The sequence below is a fragment of the Arabidopsis lyrata genome (assembly GCF_000004255.2).
Source record: "Arabidopsis lyrata subsp. lyrata unplaced genomic scaffold ARALYscaffold_1, whole genome shotgun sequence".
Taxonomy (NCBI): domain Eukaryota; kingdom Viridiplantae; phylum Streptophyta; class Magnoliopsida; order Brassicales; family Brassicaceae; genus Arabidopsis; species Arabidopsis lyrata.
The window spans coordinates 6487009-6502183 of record NW_003302555.1 but is presented as its reverse complement, the minus strand read 5'-3'; the positions used below and the strand labels follow the sequence as shown (position 1 = coordinate 6502183).

The 15175-nt window shown below is 33.6% G+C and overlaps 5 protein-coding genes across 6 annotated transcripts; 1 reads left to right on the top strand and 4 right to left on the bottom strand.

Annotated features, from left to right (window-relative positions):
* Positions 1-1579: 1579 nt before the first annotated feature.
* On the bottom strand, positions 1580-2742 carry LOC9328927 (peptide deformylase 1A, chloroplastic/mitochondrial). Its single transcript, XM_002890056.2, has 3 exons — positions 2313-2742; positions 2135-2224; positions 1580-2047 (listed from the first exon to the last, which is right to left on the bottom strand). The coding sequence occupies exons 1-3, from the start codon at positions 2724-2726 to the stop codon at positions 1739-1741; spliced, it is 813 nt and encodes a 270-aa protein (XP_002890102.1). The 5' UTR covers positions 2727-2742; the 3' UTR covers positions 1580-1738.
* A 576-nt stretch (positions 2743-3318) lies between these two features.
* LOC9326164 lies at positions 3319-4744 on the top strand. Its single transcript, XM_021015345.1, has one exon. It carries the CDS (start codon positions 4312-4314, stop codon positions 4540-4542), a length of 231 nt encoding a protein of 76 aa, XP_020871004.1. The 5' UTR covers positions 3319-4311; the 3' UTR covers positions 4543-4744.
* Positions 4745-5013: 269 nt separating this feature from the next.
* Positions 5014-6919, bottom strand: LOC9326163. 2 transcript variants are annotated; one of them, XM_021015344.1, is made up of 4 exons: positions 6669-6766; positions 6374-6546; positions 6173-6278; positions 5014-5495 (listed from the first exon to the last, which is right to left on the bottom strand). In XM_021015344.1, the coding sequence occupies exons 2-4, from the start codon at positions 6526-6528 to the stop codon at positions 5232-5234; spliced, it is 525 nt and encodes a 174-aa protein (XP_020871003.1). In that variant the 5' UTR covers positions 6529-6546; positions 6669-6766; the 3' UTR covers positions 5014-5231. The 2 variants fall into 2 exon arrangements, with proteins under 2 accessions (XP_020871003.1, XP_002890101.1); XM_002890055.2 differs by having other exon boundaries at positions 6374-6919.
* Positions 6920-9196: 2277 nt separating this feature from the next.
* On the bottom strand, positions 9197-10801 carry LOC9326162. Its single transcript, XM_021014906.1, has 4 exons — positions 10644-10801; positions 9880-9993; positions 9701-9780; positions 9197-9614 (listed from the first exon to the last, which is right to left on the bottom strand). Exons 1-4 carry the CDS (start codon positions 10694-10696, stop codon positions 9418-9420), a joined length of 444 nt encoding a protein of 147 aa, XP_020870565.1. The 5' UTR covers positions 10697-10801; the 3' UTR covers positions 9197-9417.
* Positions 10802-12937: 2136 nt separating this feature from the next.
* On the bottom strand, positions 12938-14464 carry LOC9328926 (ethylene-responsive transcription factor WIN1). Its single transcript, XM_002890053.2, has 2 exons — positions 13917-14464; positions 12938-13647 (listed from the first exon to the last, which is right to left on the bottom strand). The coding sequence occupies exons 1-2, from the start codon at positions 13994-13996 to the stop codon at positions 13137-13139; spliced, it is 591 nt and encodes a 196-aa protein (XP_002890099.1). The 5' UTR covers positions 13997-14464; the 3' UTR covers positions 12938-13136.
* Positions 14465-15175: the final 711 nt, after the last annotated feature.

The window sequence follows — 15175 nt, the reverse complement described above, 5'->3', positions numbered from 1 at the left end:
TTTCCATTTCTGTACATATCAAACTTTCCAATTTGGGGATCCACAAATGGCGAATTTTCCTATTATCTATCTGTTCACCGAGAAAAAATTACAACTTTCTGAGAGAAATCAAACCACTTCAAGTCCCTTCCGATGGCTCATTGAATCTTCTAGGGTTTCGAATCTGGCAGAAGGCGGCGGATCGTAATCAAAGATAAAGTTCGATGCTTTTGATTTTGAACAGATAATCATAAATCAATCTGCTGCATTGATTGGAAAATGGACGGCTCTGATTTGATTTGATATTAATATTGGGGTTTCTAATTAGGGAAAATTTCCAAAAAAAACCTCATGTATTTTTTATTTGGACGTTTAATACCCAATTGTTTTCGGTTGGAAGAAAAATACATATATTAATAAAACTGTGCGATTTAATACCCAAACAATCAAATGTTGTTATTTTCATACTTACGAACTCACAACAAAAAATATATTCCAATTTTACCCTTATCATCTCAATTAATTATTAACTTTTAAATAAGATGATATTTTTTTTCTTTAAATAAAAATTAATTTTGTTAATGCTTTATTTTATGATGCCTAAAAAATAAATTTTAAATTTATATAATTATTTTATTTTAAAATTAAACATAAAAATTAGCAGAAAATCAAAAATATTAAAAATAGTCATTTGTACAATCTTATTCCGTCTTTGCAATGTCAAAGAGACGTTTTCTCTTCGGTTCTAATTTTTTCGATTAATATCTACGAGAATTACCGGTAAACAATCTCCGTCGTCCTCTTTTGCAACCATCAAATTCGATAACCATTCGCAATCTCCTTTTAATCCTATCCAAAATCTTCATCGCCAATAAAACTAATTTGATTTGATTCGTCGTGATGTATATGATATCAACGAGCATCAATATGAACTTTTTTTTCGTCGTGAGAAACTCTTTATTCGAATATAAATCCTTCACGAATGAAACTATTTTCGACAAAATCTCAATCCGAATCTCATCGTCTCTCTCAAGATTTATCAATTCATAAAAATGGCTATTTTTTTTTTTTACTTTTTCTAAATTTTTTGCTAATTAATTTTATTTTTAATTTTTAAAATTAAATATTTGTAAATTAAACTGCAAATTATTTTGAAAATTTTTTTGAATTTTTTTTTGGGATAACAAAGAAATGAAATATTTATAAAATTAATTTTTATTTAAATAAAAAACTATTGTGACGTAATGTAAAAGTTAATAATTAATTGAAATAGTAAGGGTAAAATTGGAATTTTATTTTTGTTGTGAGATCGTCAGTATGAAAATAACAACCTTTAATTGTTTGGATATTAAATCGCACAATTTTATTAATATGTGTATTTTTCTTCCAACCGAAAATAAATGGGTATTAAACGTCCAAATAAAAAATAATTGAGGTTTTTTTTGGGAATTTTCCCTTTCTAATTATATACTTACTGGACCCGCCGAGGGGGAGGGCCGTTTCACCGCCGCATTTAACGGCTACGCCACCGTGTCTTGTCCGGATCAAGCAAAACATCACACTACCATTTATAGAATAGCTGTCTTTAATTGTACTAATATTTTCTGTCTTTAAGTTATATTTTTTTATTAAATGAAAATCTTCAATCCATGACCAGACCAAAAAAAAACTCTTTCCGACAAAGTTTCATCTTTGAGTCAAGCTCAGAGTTTAAGTAAAGAATCAAAACATAAGATTACAACTTTTCTTGAAGAGTCTGTCATTGAGGCCCGAGCTTAGGACAGCCCTCAGCTAGAGGCAAGTCCAAGTTGTCGACTGTCCTAAAAGTGCGTGGTACCATCTTATCAACATAAAGATTACCATCCAAATGATCACACTCATGTTGCAAAATCCTCGCTTGCCAACCTGAAGCATTCACTTCGATCCTCTTTCCTTGACGATCGTAGCCTGTCACTACCACTTCTAGGTATCTCTCCACCGCAGCTCTGAATCCATTAACACTCAAACATCCTTCAAAGAAGAGAGCTTTCTTGTTGCTTCTCTCCTTGAGAACCGGATTCACCATCACCTAACCAAACCCACCACAAAAGTCAACATTTTTTGTTCTAGTCTCAAATGTAACAACTCTTAAGCACTCTATATTTATACTCTTTACCATGAGATCAAAATGACGTCTTTCTTGAGCAAGAATCTCTTCCTTTGGTGCGTAACTTATATACTCTTTTGTATCTTCCAATACAATAATCTGCATCATCACAACATGAAAAAAACAATTTAATCATTTGCTTTGAAAGGGGACAAATTAGAAAGAAAAAAAAAACATTTAGACTTACCCTTAAGGGAACACCAATTTGAGGAGCAGCGAGGCCAACTCCAGGAGCCAATCTCATCACTTTAATCATATCATCAATTATCTTCTGAATACGCTCCGACCCGATTTCTTCCGGGTCAACTTCTCGGGCCTTCTCGTGCAGAACCGGGTCTCCAGCTGCCACTATCTCCGGTAAATCCACTTTCTTTTTCTTCTCCCCCAGACCCAACAACCAACCGGCTTTTGTCGACAAAGAGGATGAGGAAGAAGAAGAAGGCAAATTATACAGCTTACGGTTCAATAAGTGTGAGGAACTGGGTCTCGAAACGGGGAATCGGATCGAGCGACATGTCACGGCGGCGGAAACCGGAAGTAGACCAAGTGAGACTCTGAAAAGGGTTCCCATGGCCGTCGCTTGGTCTCTGTGGAGTCCCATCGGTCATTTCTTGAAACATGGCTCTTTGGGCCTATTACCGCTCTTTCGGCCCATTATCTTAGTAGCCCAATATAAAGGAGATACTGTAGTTATAATTTTAAAGCTTATATTTCTTGAAGTTAACCAATTGGGTCTTTGTTCAAAAAAAAAAAACCAATTGGGTCTTTGTCCAAAAAAAAAAAAAACACCAATTGTGTCAACTTTTATGAAGCAAGTTCTCTGTCTCTTGGCAAAAGAGACCTTCTAGATATGTTTTCTTGCTTAAGGATGTCCAATCCGAAGTTGGTTCGGATTTTTAATAAGTTTAGTAAGTAAAATAAAGCCAAATAAAAAAAAATAAAAAAATTAAACCAAATCTAGTATTGATCTTGCTTAGTTATAAGTTATAACTGAATCATGTATTAATCTGTTTATATTGGTTTTATATTTTTCGAAACAAGAAATTTTGACACGTACGTTTGTTTTTTTTATGATGACGATTTGTGACACTTAGACAGACGTGTCCTCAGTCAGAAACTAAAGTACGTTGGCTTTAAAGTTTGAACCAATATTCTATTAAATTTGGTATATGTTAATATGTATAATATATGATTCAACGAATCTGCCGGAAACTAATTAGTTCGGTTAGAGTTAGGTTATATGCTAACTTAAGCCACATGATCTCTTCTTTGTTATTGTATTTTATTGCTCTTCTTGGTAAGAAAATAAGCAGTACCAGTTACCGGAGCGGCGACAATGGGAACTGTGGGCGGTGAGTTAATTAACGAGGTTAATCTCCAATGCTTAAGCCGTAATTCGTGCGGTATTGAAAAAAAAAAAAAAAACAACAACAACAACAAAGTCAAATTATATATAGCTTTTTGGAATCTTGCTTCCTTGTTTCTCCAAATTAACAAAGTCAAATTCAATATGTAGTTAGGCAACCTCTTTTATTTCTTTCAAGCGGAATCTTAGATTTGATGATGTATTATTCCACTAATTAAAAGAGGATTAACGTATACATCTTTTCTTAAATAGAAAAATAATATCCCATTTAATTTATTTTGTACAACATATGCGTAATTAATCTGTTTGATGCAAAAGATGTGAGAAGTGGAATCACTCTAAAACAATAAGCCGAAGATGTAAAACAAAGAAGTTAATCTTTGTGCTGGTAATAGAAATTTGATAACATAAATATTAGTTATCCTCCATGATTATAATCTTTGCAGAGAATATACATTTCAATAGAATTAATAAAGACAAATATAAACAATAAAGTAGAGACGGTGCTTTGTAGATCATTCCTCTGGCTCTGAGTCGCTTAGATAACGTTTTTGTTGTTGTTAATAAGTCGCGTGTATAACTTGAGATTCAAGATTCCATTTCTTTTTATTCCTTCAACATTCAAATATGGTTTCCGTAAAGAGAAAAAGTCTTCTCGTTTCCTTCATATCTAATTATTATTATTATTTTTTAGAAAAAAATCATATTGGAAATCCGCTATAAATACATAGGTCTCGAGCATCTAACAATTCACCATCTCTCAAAAATCAAATCTGGAAACACAAGCACTCTTTATACACACACATATCAACCGACAACCATGAACAACAACAACAACAACAACAAGAACACGAAGATGATGAGTTCCGCAAAAGAGAGTCGTAATGGTACCACTAACATTTTTATTACAGAAACGAGGAATAAGAAGGTGGAGAGGAAGGCATCTATGGACGTGGACAAATGCGCAGAAGCTTTCATCACAAAGTTCAGAAATCAGCTTCTTCTCCAGCGTCTCGAATCCATCGAAAACATGCTCTCCCGAGGCCCTTAACACTACTTATCAATACACACATGTATTCTTTCTATTAATTTTTGTCTTTTATATATATTCTATGGTTCATGAGATTCCAACGTATGGATAAAATTTTATGGCTATTATAGATCTTCTTTCTTTTAGATGTGGGATTCATTCTTTAGGTAAATTTTCTGGTATTTTTTTGTTACAATATAATAAATGTAAGGTGACTTAGCAATACTGTATCAACTTTTATATATTTTTTATTTTTTCCTTCTCAATCGAATTTGTGAACTTCTAAACCAAAGGGAATACGAATCGCCTTATCTTGAGGAGTTTTGCCGAGCCAAACATGTATTACGGACGCCTCTTACGAACTACCTTGGAAGGCTCTTTACAAGCCTTTGTTGTAGATAGTCAACGTAGCTATGGGATTCCTAACATATAGGAGGGTCTAGAATGCATTTCTTGGGGGAGAGAGTGGTCTCTTTAGTTGCATTGCACAAAAGCGTTAAATAGAACCAACTTCATTAACCAATTTACATATGTAAGCATTATTTCCCTTGATTATATTATATTAGCCTGTGGAGCAAAAGGAATGATCATTTCCTCGAAGGGCATCACATTCGCTGATTCACATCGGTCTCTTATTGAATATTCCACCCAAAACCAAGCACACCAATAATACACAAACACACACAATATATAAAGATAAAGTGAGCTGTTTAGGGGTAGACCACTTGGTGGATCTGAGTCTGCGGTTGTGGCTGCACCATCTGGTGGAGTTTGACTCTTGAGCAAGACCGAGCCATTCCTCCTACGAGGGGGACAACGGGGAGGCTGTCACAGTTGCAGATCTCGATCATGAAGCCATCAGGGTCGTGGAAGAAGAGCTGGTCCACTTGGATCCCTCCTTCTTCTACTAATGCCCTTACATACTCTATCCCCATTTCCTCCAGCTGCTTCTCCACTACTCCCATACTCTCACACTGTATTTCCACAATTCACAACTCTTGTTATTTCAGGCCAAATTTTCTCCTATAATCTTATATATGCTCAAAACAGAGTAACAACTATAATCGGGACCAATCTCCTCTTCATAAACTCTTCACACACATACCAAACACAAGATGTTTGATTCTTAAAACCAAATGGTTTGTTGTCTAATTCCTAACTACCATTTCTATTACACAACTATAAAAGTTAAGGATGTTTTGATTTTTCAAAACCAAATTGTTTGTTGTTAATAATTGGAACAATGAATACTTCTACCTCACAAAACTTGACCTCTAGCTGAAAGCCCCACCTTCTATTGTCCTTTTTTCTCTCTACACTTAACGTATTCCTTGTCATTTTCTCTAGGATCTTTTGTTCTCTCATAAATTAGTTTACTTTATTTCATTCATAGTTATCATAAGCCACTCCAAACTTTACTAAAAAAATCTAACTTTACTTAGGAAACTAACATAATTTTAGATTTTTTTCCTTAATAATAAATAATTCTGAGTTTGTGTTTTGCACAAAAGATTCATAGATATAGACAAATGTCCTGTGACAACATCTAAATACAGAGCTTGTATGAACGTAGATTATGGTTCAGGGCTTAAAAAGCAAAATAAATATTAAAAAAAAACAGGGCCAAACTGAGAATAACAATAAAAAATACCTGGAAAGAGATGTGATTATCCTTGGGATTAATCGCAGTTTTCTTGGGAAGTTTCTCTGGTTCTGGGGCACAGAGTAGGTGTATTCCAATCCCATGACCAAACAACCTAAACCCAAAAAAAAAAGAACATGTAAAAACTCATTGATAATTAATTTTCCCTCAAAAATTCAGATATATATATTAAAAGAAAATGATAATTACCAAGCGCCTTCAAAATTCAAGGATTCAGGTCTTCGAATCGGGATGAACCCTAACACCTTTTGGTAAAAGTTCATAGATTCGTCGACGGAACGGCACAAGACAGAGACATGGTTCAGTGACGTGAGATGCAAAGGGTTACCTGCGTTTTCCTTCATTTTCCAGAGACAAAGATCCTAAGAGGCAAAAAGAAAGAAAAAAAAGTAACGCCGCCTTTATTCAACAATCCAAATACAATGACGTCTACGTTGATACAACAAGCGAGAATGATTGTAATAGTTGCAGAATTTATTATTACATGTGTGATCTTTATATATAGTTTGTGTTGTGTAGAAAGAAGGTTAATGGGATAACCACGGAACTTAATCTGATGATCAATTACACATGGCTATGATGTATTTATAGAAAAGCTAGCGTCTTAAGCAAATATGGCTATTTTTTTTTATGGATTTTTAACCTTTCATAATTATATTTAAAAATTAAAAAAAACTATGTATTTTTATTTGGATCATAGTCACACGAACGTACCAAACAAATTTGGCCTATAAGATCTTATTTTTCTGTATTTGGTTTAGTCTTTGATTATAAGTTTGAGTGTGACACGTCGATTTAGGTTTGATAGTTAGATATATTAACAAATTTAACAATGAATATAAATGGATAAATTCGTCAAATGCATGGTATTAAAAAAAAAAGTTTCCTAGTCAATAATTTCAACTGAAGATATAATCTTATCTATTACGTAAATATTTAATTACTACGTAATAGGAATGATTAGAAGAGAACTAACAAGGTTATAATGAACAACGTACACCTAATACGTAAATAATTGAAAAATGATGTGATTGGTAAAAAGAAAAGGTGAAATTGGGCGGTTACAAATGAAAAATGTTGTGATTACTCATTCCTGCCTGGCAGTGTCAGGATTAGTTCAACACGTAAGAACTCATACAAGCTGACTCAGACAGTCACAACTTCTCATATTGGGACACGTCAGTATTCTCAAACGTTACTCGTTTGTTGTTTTTCTGTATAGAATTTGGTCATTTGTTGCCGTGTCCAGTGCAAATTGGGCCGTCCCAATTACCAAATGATTTTCTTTAAGATATTTTTATAATATTATTCAGACATGTTGCGGTATTATTTATATGATTCATAAAAAATAAAAAACAATTGTCATAGGTGAAACTATTTAAACCTTTTTTATATTTATATATGTGACTATTTCAAATTTTGTTTAGTTATATATATAAAAATCCAATAAAAATAAAGAAAATAAAAAAGTGGTAGAGCATCTCTATTGATGAGATATCTATATTCTATAGAGTATCTCATAAATATAACTACTATTATTTTAATCTTATTTAATTTTAAAATTTAATATTTTCAAATATATCAAACTACATTTTAAATATAATTATTGTATTAACTAATTATAAACATATCAAGTTATAACTAAAACAATATTAGTTTAATAGTTTGTATTTACCTTAATTAATATCAATTAAAATAATACCAATATAGATCATTTATTTTATGGTTTAAAATATAATAAAAAGAACACCATATAAACTATTTAATTGGTATACATATAATTTTCCTTTATAATTTGTAAAAATTAATAGAAAACACATAAAAAGACATATATCAATGTGTTAAGGAGAGAAAAGGTTTCTTATGGATATCTCAAATTAAAAGCTCTTTTATGGAATTCTCATAATTTTATTTTATGATTTTTTTTCATTGTTAAGACTTAAGAGACTTCCAATAAAAATGCTTTTAGGTCCTTTTTTTATATTTATTTATCGTATGACAGTATAACTCACATTTATCGAGTTTTTGGATTTTAGCAGGATTGTTAAGTTCCACCTAATCTCGCATGATCTTCTATGATTTCATTTTATAGTTTCGTACCCCATAATTCTAAAACATACTGAATTAGCTTTAAAAGTTGATTATTACATTTTCAGTGAGTGTAGATTGGTCACTTGCTTCGACTATTATACACCCACCAACACGTTTTAAATTTACTTTATACTTGTTACTTTTTATCTATAGCCTTTTCTTCTGTCGAAGGGCCGATGAAATCTAAGCTTAAATCCAACTAAAGATTTGATAAAGCTTTTTAACCTTTTCTTCTTTTTTTTCCCTCATTTTCAAATTTGATTTAAATAGTTTTGTTTCAACTAACATAGTCGAGACAGCTTTAGTGCATTCTGCAAAATATATTTTGTTTACCAAGCAAATGGAAGGCCCATTAATGGGAAGTGCTTAATTTTTGTAGAGAAGAGACTCAAAAAAAAAAAATTAATAGTAAGAAGTACTTCGCTATGCAGGATGTTCCACTTCTTTTTTTTTGCCATCTAGATTTATTATTAATTGCAAATTATGAGAACTGTTACATAGACGATTCTACAACTGACAATTTCTGCCGACCCTTAGTAGATCCACGACAGACTACACTTCCTTCTTCATGATCTTGATGAATACCTTCAATGATCCACGACCTAGCGACACTTCCTTCTCTGCGTAGAATCCTGGCGCACGGCTATAATTGTACATCGCTGGAGATCTCCTGCACACTTGCCTCCATTAATCTGCAAATTTGTTAATAAATCGCAATATCTGGGACTCGAACTCCAGACCTCTTAGTGTAGAAGCATTAATCAACCTTTGATCAACCAATGGGCCAAAGGGGCTTCCACAACAGGATGTTCCACTTCAAATTTTCGAAACACATTCTCTCTTTTATTGTATTATTTGTTAGGAAAGTCTCTGGATATTGAGTTGCAGTTTTTTTTAGGCCTTTGAATACTACAAATTAGATAGCAGGAAAAAGCCTCTGGATAGGAATTTTTTCTTTATTATGTGACACTACAAAATGAAGGATAAAAAAAACACACTACAAAATGGACTGATCGAACAACAGCAGTAGTTGATAGTCGAATATTTGATAGAGAGAAGTGATTCAACAAACAACAATCGGTGGAGAATGAGAAAGGTCGTAAAATGAGTAAAAGAAGAATGTGTGGTTTGGTTGGAGCAAATCAAACTTCAGAAGGAGGTTTCAATCTGATGAGTCTCTTGATCCTGTCTTTGTCGGTGTTCTCCAGAAGTCCGTTCCAAACGATTTCATCAAGACACAAGCAAATCCTTCCATATTTATCCAAAAACACTCGCTCGGTTGGAGGCTTTCCGCATACGTCTTTCACAGCCGCTGTTATGATATATATGGTTTCTGCCACTGCACCACAGAAAAGAACAACACAGAATCAAAAACTCTGAATGAAACAGAGATCAGTCAGTTTACAAAGAGGAGAAAAGGCTTACAAGCAAGTTCATCGTACTCGTCTTTGCCAACAAGGAAGATGCTAACATCCCCTAGCATTGTGTACACGATATAAACCGACCTGCACAACAAACTCTCTGTTACTTGTATACCCAAAAAACTGTTGTTTGTTTGGTTTCGTAGTTTTATCGAAAAGGATACTAGAGGTAGAATGATGTACTTGTGGCAAGCAACGAGAAGCTCCTCATTTTTAACGCCTTTGAGATTATCTGCTCCCAACTTGACCAAGAAAGATCGCCAGTGGAGCCGTTCCTCAGCTGGTACTCCATTGAACCTGCAAGATAAAAATGCCTTCTGATGATTTGCTACTAAAGATTAGACAAGTCACGTGTGTTGGTGATCAGACACCCTCTGATTTCAGATCTACTAGGTGATCCCAACTCTGTATCAGTGGTAATTTCGACCCACTAGCCTTGCAAGCCAAATTCCACAATGTGATAAGGGAGCACAATGATATACTTAAGGTATTAAGAATATATTTGGAGCAAAAGCCAATACAATTAAACTAGGCAAGTGGGTCGAAACTAGCACTGATACAGAGTTGGGGACAAAAACAATGTAGATGCATCACAAAACATGAAACTTTATCTTCTCCAGAATCAAATGTTTGAGATATCTCCAGATCTAGTATGCACAGAGGGAGATTGAAATCCAATCTCAACCAAAGAGTAGTCAGAGACACTGCATATGAATTACAAGGAAAAATCAAGCTATCGAAAACCCTAATCTGACAATTCAACAAATTCATAACCCAGATCTACAAAGAAGAACAATCGCGACGGCAATGTTTGATATGGGACCTTAGAGAGTCAACGAAAACGAGCTAAGAGGTTTTCGATCAAATGAATGTGAGCAGAAGAAACTGATTGCGGAAATCGATGACAAGATTGGAGGAAAAGAGAAATTGAGATCTAAAGAGCCAACCTTTCGATCAAAACATTCCCAACGGAATTGGCGAACAACACGGCTAGGATCATGATCTTCCTCTCTCAAGTTTCTTCCTTTTAGCCTTTCTTCGGGATCCTTTATCGATTCTTCCTCTTCTCTACCTCAAAACATTTTCGCTTCTCTTACTTTTTTTCTTTTTACTTGGGTCAATTTTTTACTTTTTCAACATTAATTTACTTTACTTTTCGTAATTACTCAACAAAGCCTTAAATAAAATTTGACAAGGGGCTTTTTCGTAATTACATTGGTTCGAATATTTCAATTTTTTTTATTTTTTTATAAATTGGTTTATTGACAAAAGTCTTCCTGCCTTTCGTTATTGGGTCTTCATTATTTGATATAACTACGATTAAATCTTGTGAACTGAAATAGCCACTCTGTGAAATGAATATACCCATATCTTTCTTGTTAATTTGTCTGTATAGGTGGACGTAGATACTTGATAGGTAAGTGAGATGGGGAAGAGAAGAGATGTTGATAGTTAAAAAATGAAAGGTCAACATCAATGGAGAGTTAAAAGGAAATGTGTCATTGTTCCAAATCTAACGAGAGAAAGTAGAGACCATCTTTTTCATTCTTGTTATCTTCATTATTTCTTTTTTCTCCCTCTTTTACACTACTTGCATGTTATAGCCAATTTTCTCTGTAAATAAATTTTATTAAACTCGTGAGCTTGGGGAAAGAATAAAAACAAATATTAATTATACTATTACATTGTATGAATGGCTTAAGTGCAAGTTACAGTTAAAGAGGACAAGTCATAAAGATGAGCACAAACAAGTACAAACAAGCTACTGTGGAAGTTAAAGTTGAACCTCTTCTTTAACCTAATTCGTTTTGCCCTTCATTTGTACTTTTTTTAAAAACCTAAAGAATCCTAACTCTTATCATTTCTGACTTCCATCTTTTTTTATATGAATTTTATTGATGTATTAGTTTATATATTGATATCTTTTTATCACGTTTGTGTTACGACACTTGTGGAAATTTTATTTGCATGTGATTAATTGTGGTGGACAAAACTCAAATGGTTGATTTGGGACGTTTTAAGGATTCAATCATCGTCGTTGATGCAAAACGTCACAATTAGACGTTGAGATATATAAAAAATAAGATAATATATATGCGTGAGATTGATAAATTTATTATATATACAAATACAAAAACAGAAATGAAAGATACGTTCATCATCAATAACAATCTTTTTTGGTTTTAAATTAATGCGCCTTCCTCTCTCGGTTAGACAAAGTACGTTATGTAGAGACTATAGTAGTAGTCCATTTTCGTTTGTTTAAGCATCTTCTTCTCAACTTCTGAATATATCCATCTCTTACGTACGAAAAATATTAATAACGGAATTCATATGATGGACTAGTGATCCTAAATCCTCCGTATATTCCGAGTATACCTTATAACGAAGGTTCAATATATGGTGGTCATGTGACCACTAAACAAGCTTAATAGTGGTAATTAATTTGACGTTGCATTGCGATTAATTATAGATTTGGCTAAGTGGCTATAAGACCAACACTCATACCTTCAGGCTTAATTACGGCAAACTACGAGATTCTGATGGAGGGATTAATTCCTGGGAATGCATTATGTGAATTGTATTTCATTAATGTTGTTGTATAGACTACTAGTCTAGACTCATGCGTGCAATTAACAGAATCCCACTACAAAGAACAAAAAATCTGAATGCATGTGTTTTGTGGGGATACATGATATATATATACAAACCTAATTTCACCAACTATTTAATTTCTCTGAGCAATTACAACATTGAAGAGAAAGATAACTCATCAATCAACACCTTTTATATGTAGTTTATTTCATATATACATTTAATTCGAAAGTGATGCAAAGAAGATTTTGGGTGACGTCCAAATATATTTAGATCGTATTCAAATATTAATTTAGAGTTTATCTAGATAAGGCATTTACGCAAAAGATTATTGGCAATTTATGATTTGATTAATGAAATTTTCAGATGTTTTTTAATTTTATTTTAAGTTTCTTACATTCGTAATTACGACGATTCAACGTTTAAAGAAAAATCCTGGAAATTCGAATAATTAACATCAAATTTTGTATTGTCGACTATCCCGCTATATTGAAGAGTGGGTCTTCTTTGATCAGTCTCATTTAATCAGGAGACAAATTAAAGTCACCTTCATTAGAAGCTTTGCTATCATTTCACGCCCTCTTGTGCTATGTAACATTATATAATTTGATTATTCTATGTATCCAATTATAAGACTAACAAAGAATACAAAAATAAAAAGGTCACTTCTGGATTTGAGTTACAAACATCAATACTTTATTAGATACAAATGTGGAAATAAGAGAAACAATATATAGCTAACACCTTTTAAATATAAAAACGATGCATAAAATAGACAGTATAATTGATTATTATGGCTGTAAATCAGCAATAAAAATAGGTACATATATATAAGCAAATAAGGTTTAGTTTGTATTGAGAAGCTCCTCTATCATTTGCAAAGCAACCTTCTCTTCCTCATCCATCCCTTCTTCTCCTCTGCCACCAACCTCAAGTTCAGTGGTCGGAGCAAGATCGTCTTGTGAATCTTTACTAGTAGTCTCTTGGGAGGAGCTGGCGGCACCGAGCTCCACCGTCATGACCCAGCTGGAGTCAGACTTGGAACCGGCCCGTTTCTGCCAGACGCCGATGTGGGAGCTGGCCGTGTCGAGACGGAGGCAGGTGAGGGATGGAGAAGGAGACTTGCAGCATTTCCTCAGTTTAGCGCTGAGGATGGAAGAGAGCGATGAAGATGATGAGGATGATATTGTGGACGAAGATGAAATATCGGTTTTGCCCTCGGATGTGTCTCCGGTGTTGTTGTTGAAGGGAAAGTTGGTCTTGGCGTTGCGGCCGCTCATTAAAACGGCGGCCTCATCGTATGCTCTTGCTGCCTCCTCAGCGGTCTCGAACGTCCCTAGCCAAATCCTCCGCTTCCTTTGTTTTTATAATAATCATCATGCATGTCAAAATTAATTAATGATTAAGCATGGTGAATATAGTCCAATAACTTATTGATATTTACGTATCTAGATGTAAAAATGGATTTCATGTGTTAGCTAAGGAGAGGGAAACAACTAAGGAAGATACACCAGAAATGAGTTAGACGATCATGTATATATATGTATGTGGTTGTGTACTTAAATGAATCAGATAGGGGAAATAAATGAATAACGCAGAAAAAAGGAAAGAAAGAAGAAAGGTACAAGAGAGGATGACGAATCTCAGCGACCCAAGAACCCCAATGGCGTTGCCTGACACCTCTGAACTTCTTCGTCTGTACCATTCTTACTTACTCTGTGTTTTTTGTCAGAGAGAAAGTAGGAACTTGATGATGAGTAATATATGTAAGATGGATATTTGGTAAATGGTAATGTAGTATATTTATATACATAGGTTAAATTTTGGTGGATGAAAAGGTACTTGTTCCTACTCTTATTACATTTGACGTCCTCGCTAGTGTATTATAGAGAGAGAGAGATAGAATTTAGCTGGAGTTGTTGGTGTAGAGTAATTGCTAATGTGAAGGATGGTTATTATAAGGGTAAACAATTTAAATTTCAAAGGTTGGATCGTATATATGTAGAAATGCACAAGGGGTACAAGTATCACATGGCCGTGTATATTGTTTTTAGCATACGTACATCCCAATCAATCGTCCACATCATATAGCTAGGTACGTACTACGCCTCTCTCTGTGTTTAATTTGATGCTTACTTATATATGTATACAACTTCGTACGTACGTGTAACCCTTTTGCGTTCACCATTAACTGCAAAATTTTATATCTAAGTAGAGTGGTAATTAAGACCGAACATCAGTCCATATTAATGTTTCGTTTATATAATACTACCATGTTGGTTAACAACCAACACTAACCATCGGCCGCCAAATCATAATTGTCAATCCAATCCCCAAGACTTATAATGTAAATATTATGCAAGTTATAAATCGTATATATGGATATATAAGCTCTAGTTTGGAGTAAATTTAAGTAGTGAATTTGAAGAGGATTATCAACCGTAAAATGATTGCCACATAAAGAAAACACGTAATAAGCGCTGGGAAAAGTGGTTGTTCACTCGCGATCAAATATAACACATGCGATGTATATACCATACATAGAGAGGGAAAAGTGATTATATAATTAGACATTGACAACATGTACAAGTTAAAAGTAAAAGAAAGGACAAAAAAAAAAAAAAAAAGCGTGGTCCATGTACATGTATATTGTGTAATTAGTATAAGGTTTTGTCCACATACCTAGTTGATTATCGTACACCCAGCCTAAGCCCTAAGTGTCAAATTGGGTCCAGATTAAGGCTGTTTAGGTGTCAATCTCAAATCTATTTCCTTTTAATATTTTTGAGCAAACATCTTTAACCTAATGTATGCTGATATTTAATATATAATATAATATGGTTTATACATTTTTGTTTTTGAGGTGCTAATTTGGTGGTGGCTG

Excerpts from the sequence above, each read along its gene's own strand:
- LOC9326164 (XM_021015345.1), top strand. The coding sequence starts at position 4,312 with ATGAACAACAACAACAACAACAACAAGAACACGAAGATGATGAGTTCC.
- LOC9326163 (XM_002890055.2), bottom strand. The coding sequence starts at position 6,528 with ATGAAGGAAAACGCAGGTAACCCTTTGCATCTCACGTCACTGAACCAT. Across the intron at positions 6,279-6,373 it reads TTGAATTTTGAAGGCGCTTG|GTTGTTTGGTCATGGGATTG; the intron begins GTAATTATCATT and ends TTTTGGGTTTAG. Across the intron at positions 5,496-6,172 it reads ATAATCACATCTCTTTCCAG|TGTGAGAGTATGGGAGTAGT; the intron begins GTATTTTTTATT and ends GTGGAAATACAG.
- LOC9328927 (XM_002890056.2), bottom strand. The coding sequence starts at position 2,726 with ATGGGACTCCACAGAGACCAAGCGACGGCCATGGGAACCCTTTTCAGA. Across the intron at positions 2,225-2,312 it reads AAATTGGTGTTCCCTTAAGG|ATTATTGTATTGGAAGATAC; the intron begins GTAAGTCTAAAT and ends GTGATGATGCAG. Across the intron at positions 2,048-2,134 it reads GACGTCATTTTGATCTCATG|GTGATGGTGAATCCGGTTCT; the intron begins GTAAAGAGTATA and ends GGGTTTGGTTAG.
- LOC9326162 (XM_021014906.1), bottom strand. The coding sequence starts at position 10,696 with ATGATCCTAGCCGTGTTGTTCGCCAATTCCGTTGGGAATGTTTTGATC. Across the intron at positions 9,994-10,643 it reads GGGAATGTTTTGATCGAAAG|GTTCAATGGAGTACCAGCTG; the intron begins GTTGGCTCTTTA and ends TTTATCTTGCAG. Across the intron at positions 9,615-9,700 it reads CGAGTACGATGAACTTGCTT|TGGCAGAAACCATATATATC; the intron begins GTAAGCCTTTTC and ends TCTGTGGTGCAG.
- LOC9328926 (XM_002890053.2), bottom strand. The coding sequence starts at position 13,996 with ATGGTACAGACGAAGAAGTTCAGAGGTGTCAGGCAACGCCATTGGGGT. Across the intron at positions 13,648-13,916 it reads GAGATTCGTCATCCTCTCTT|GAAGCGGAGGATTTGGCTAG; the intron begins GTACCTTTCTTC and ends ATAAAAACAAAG.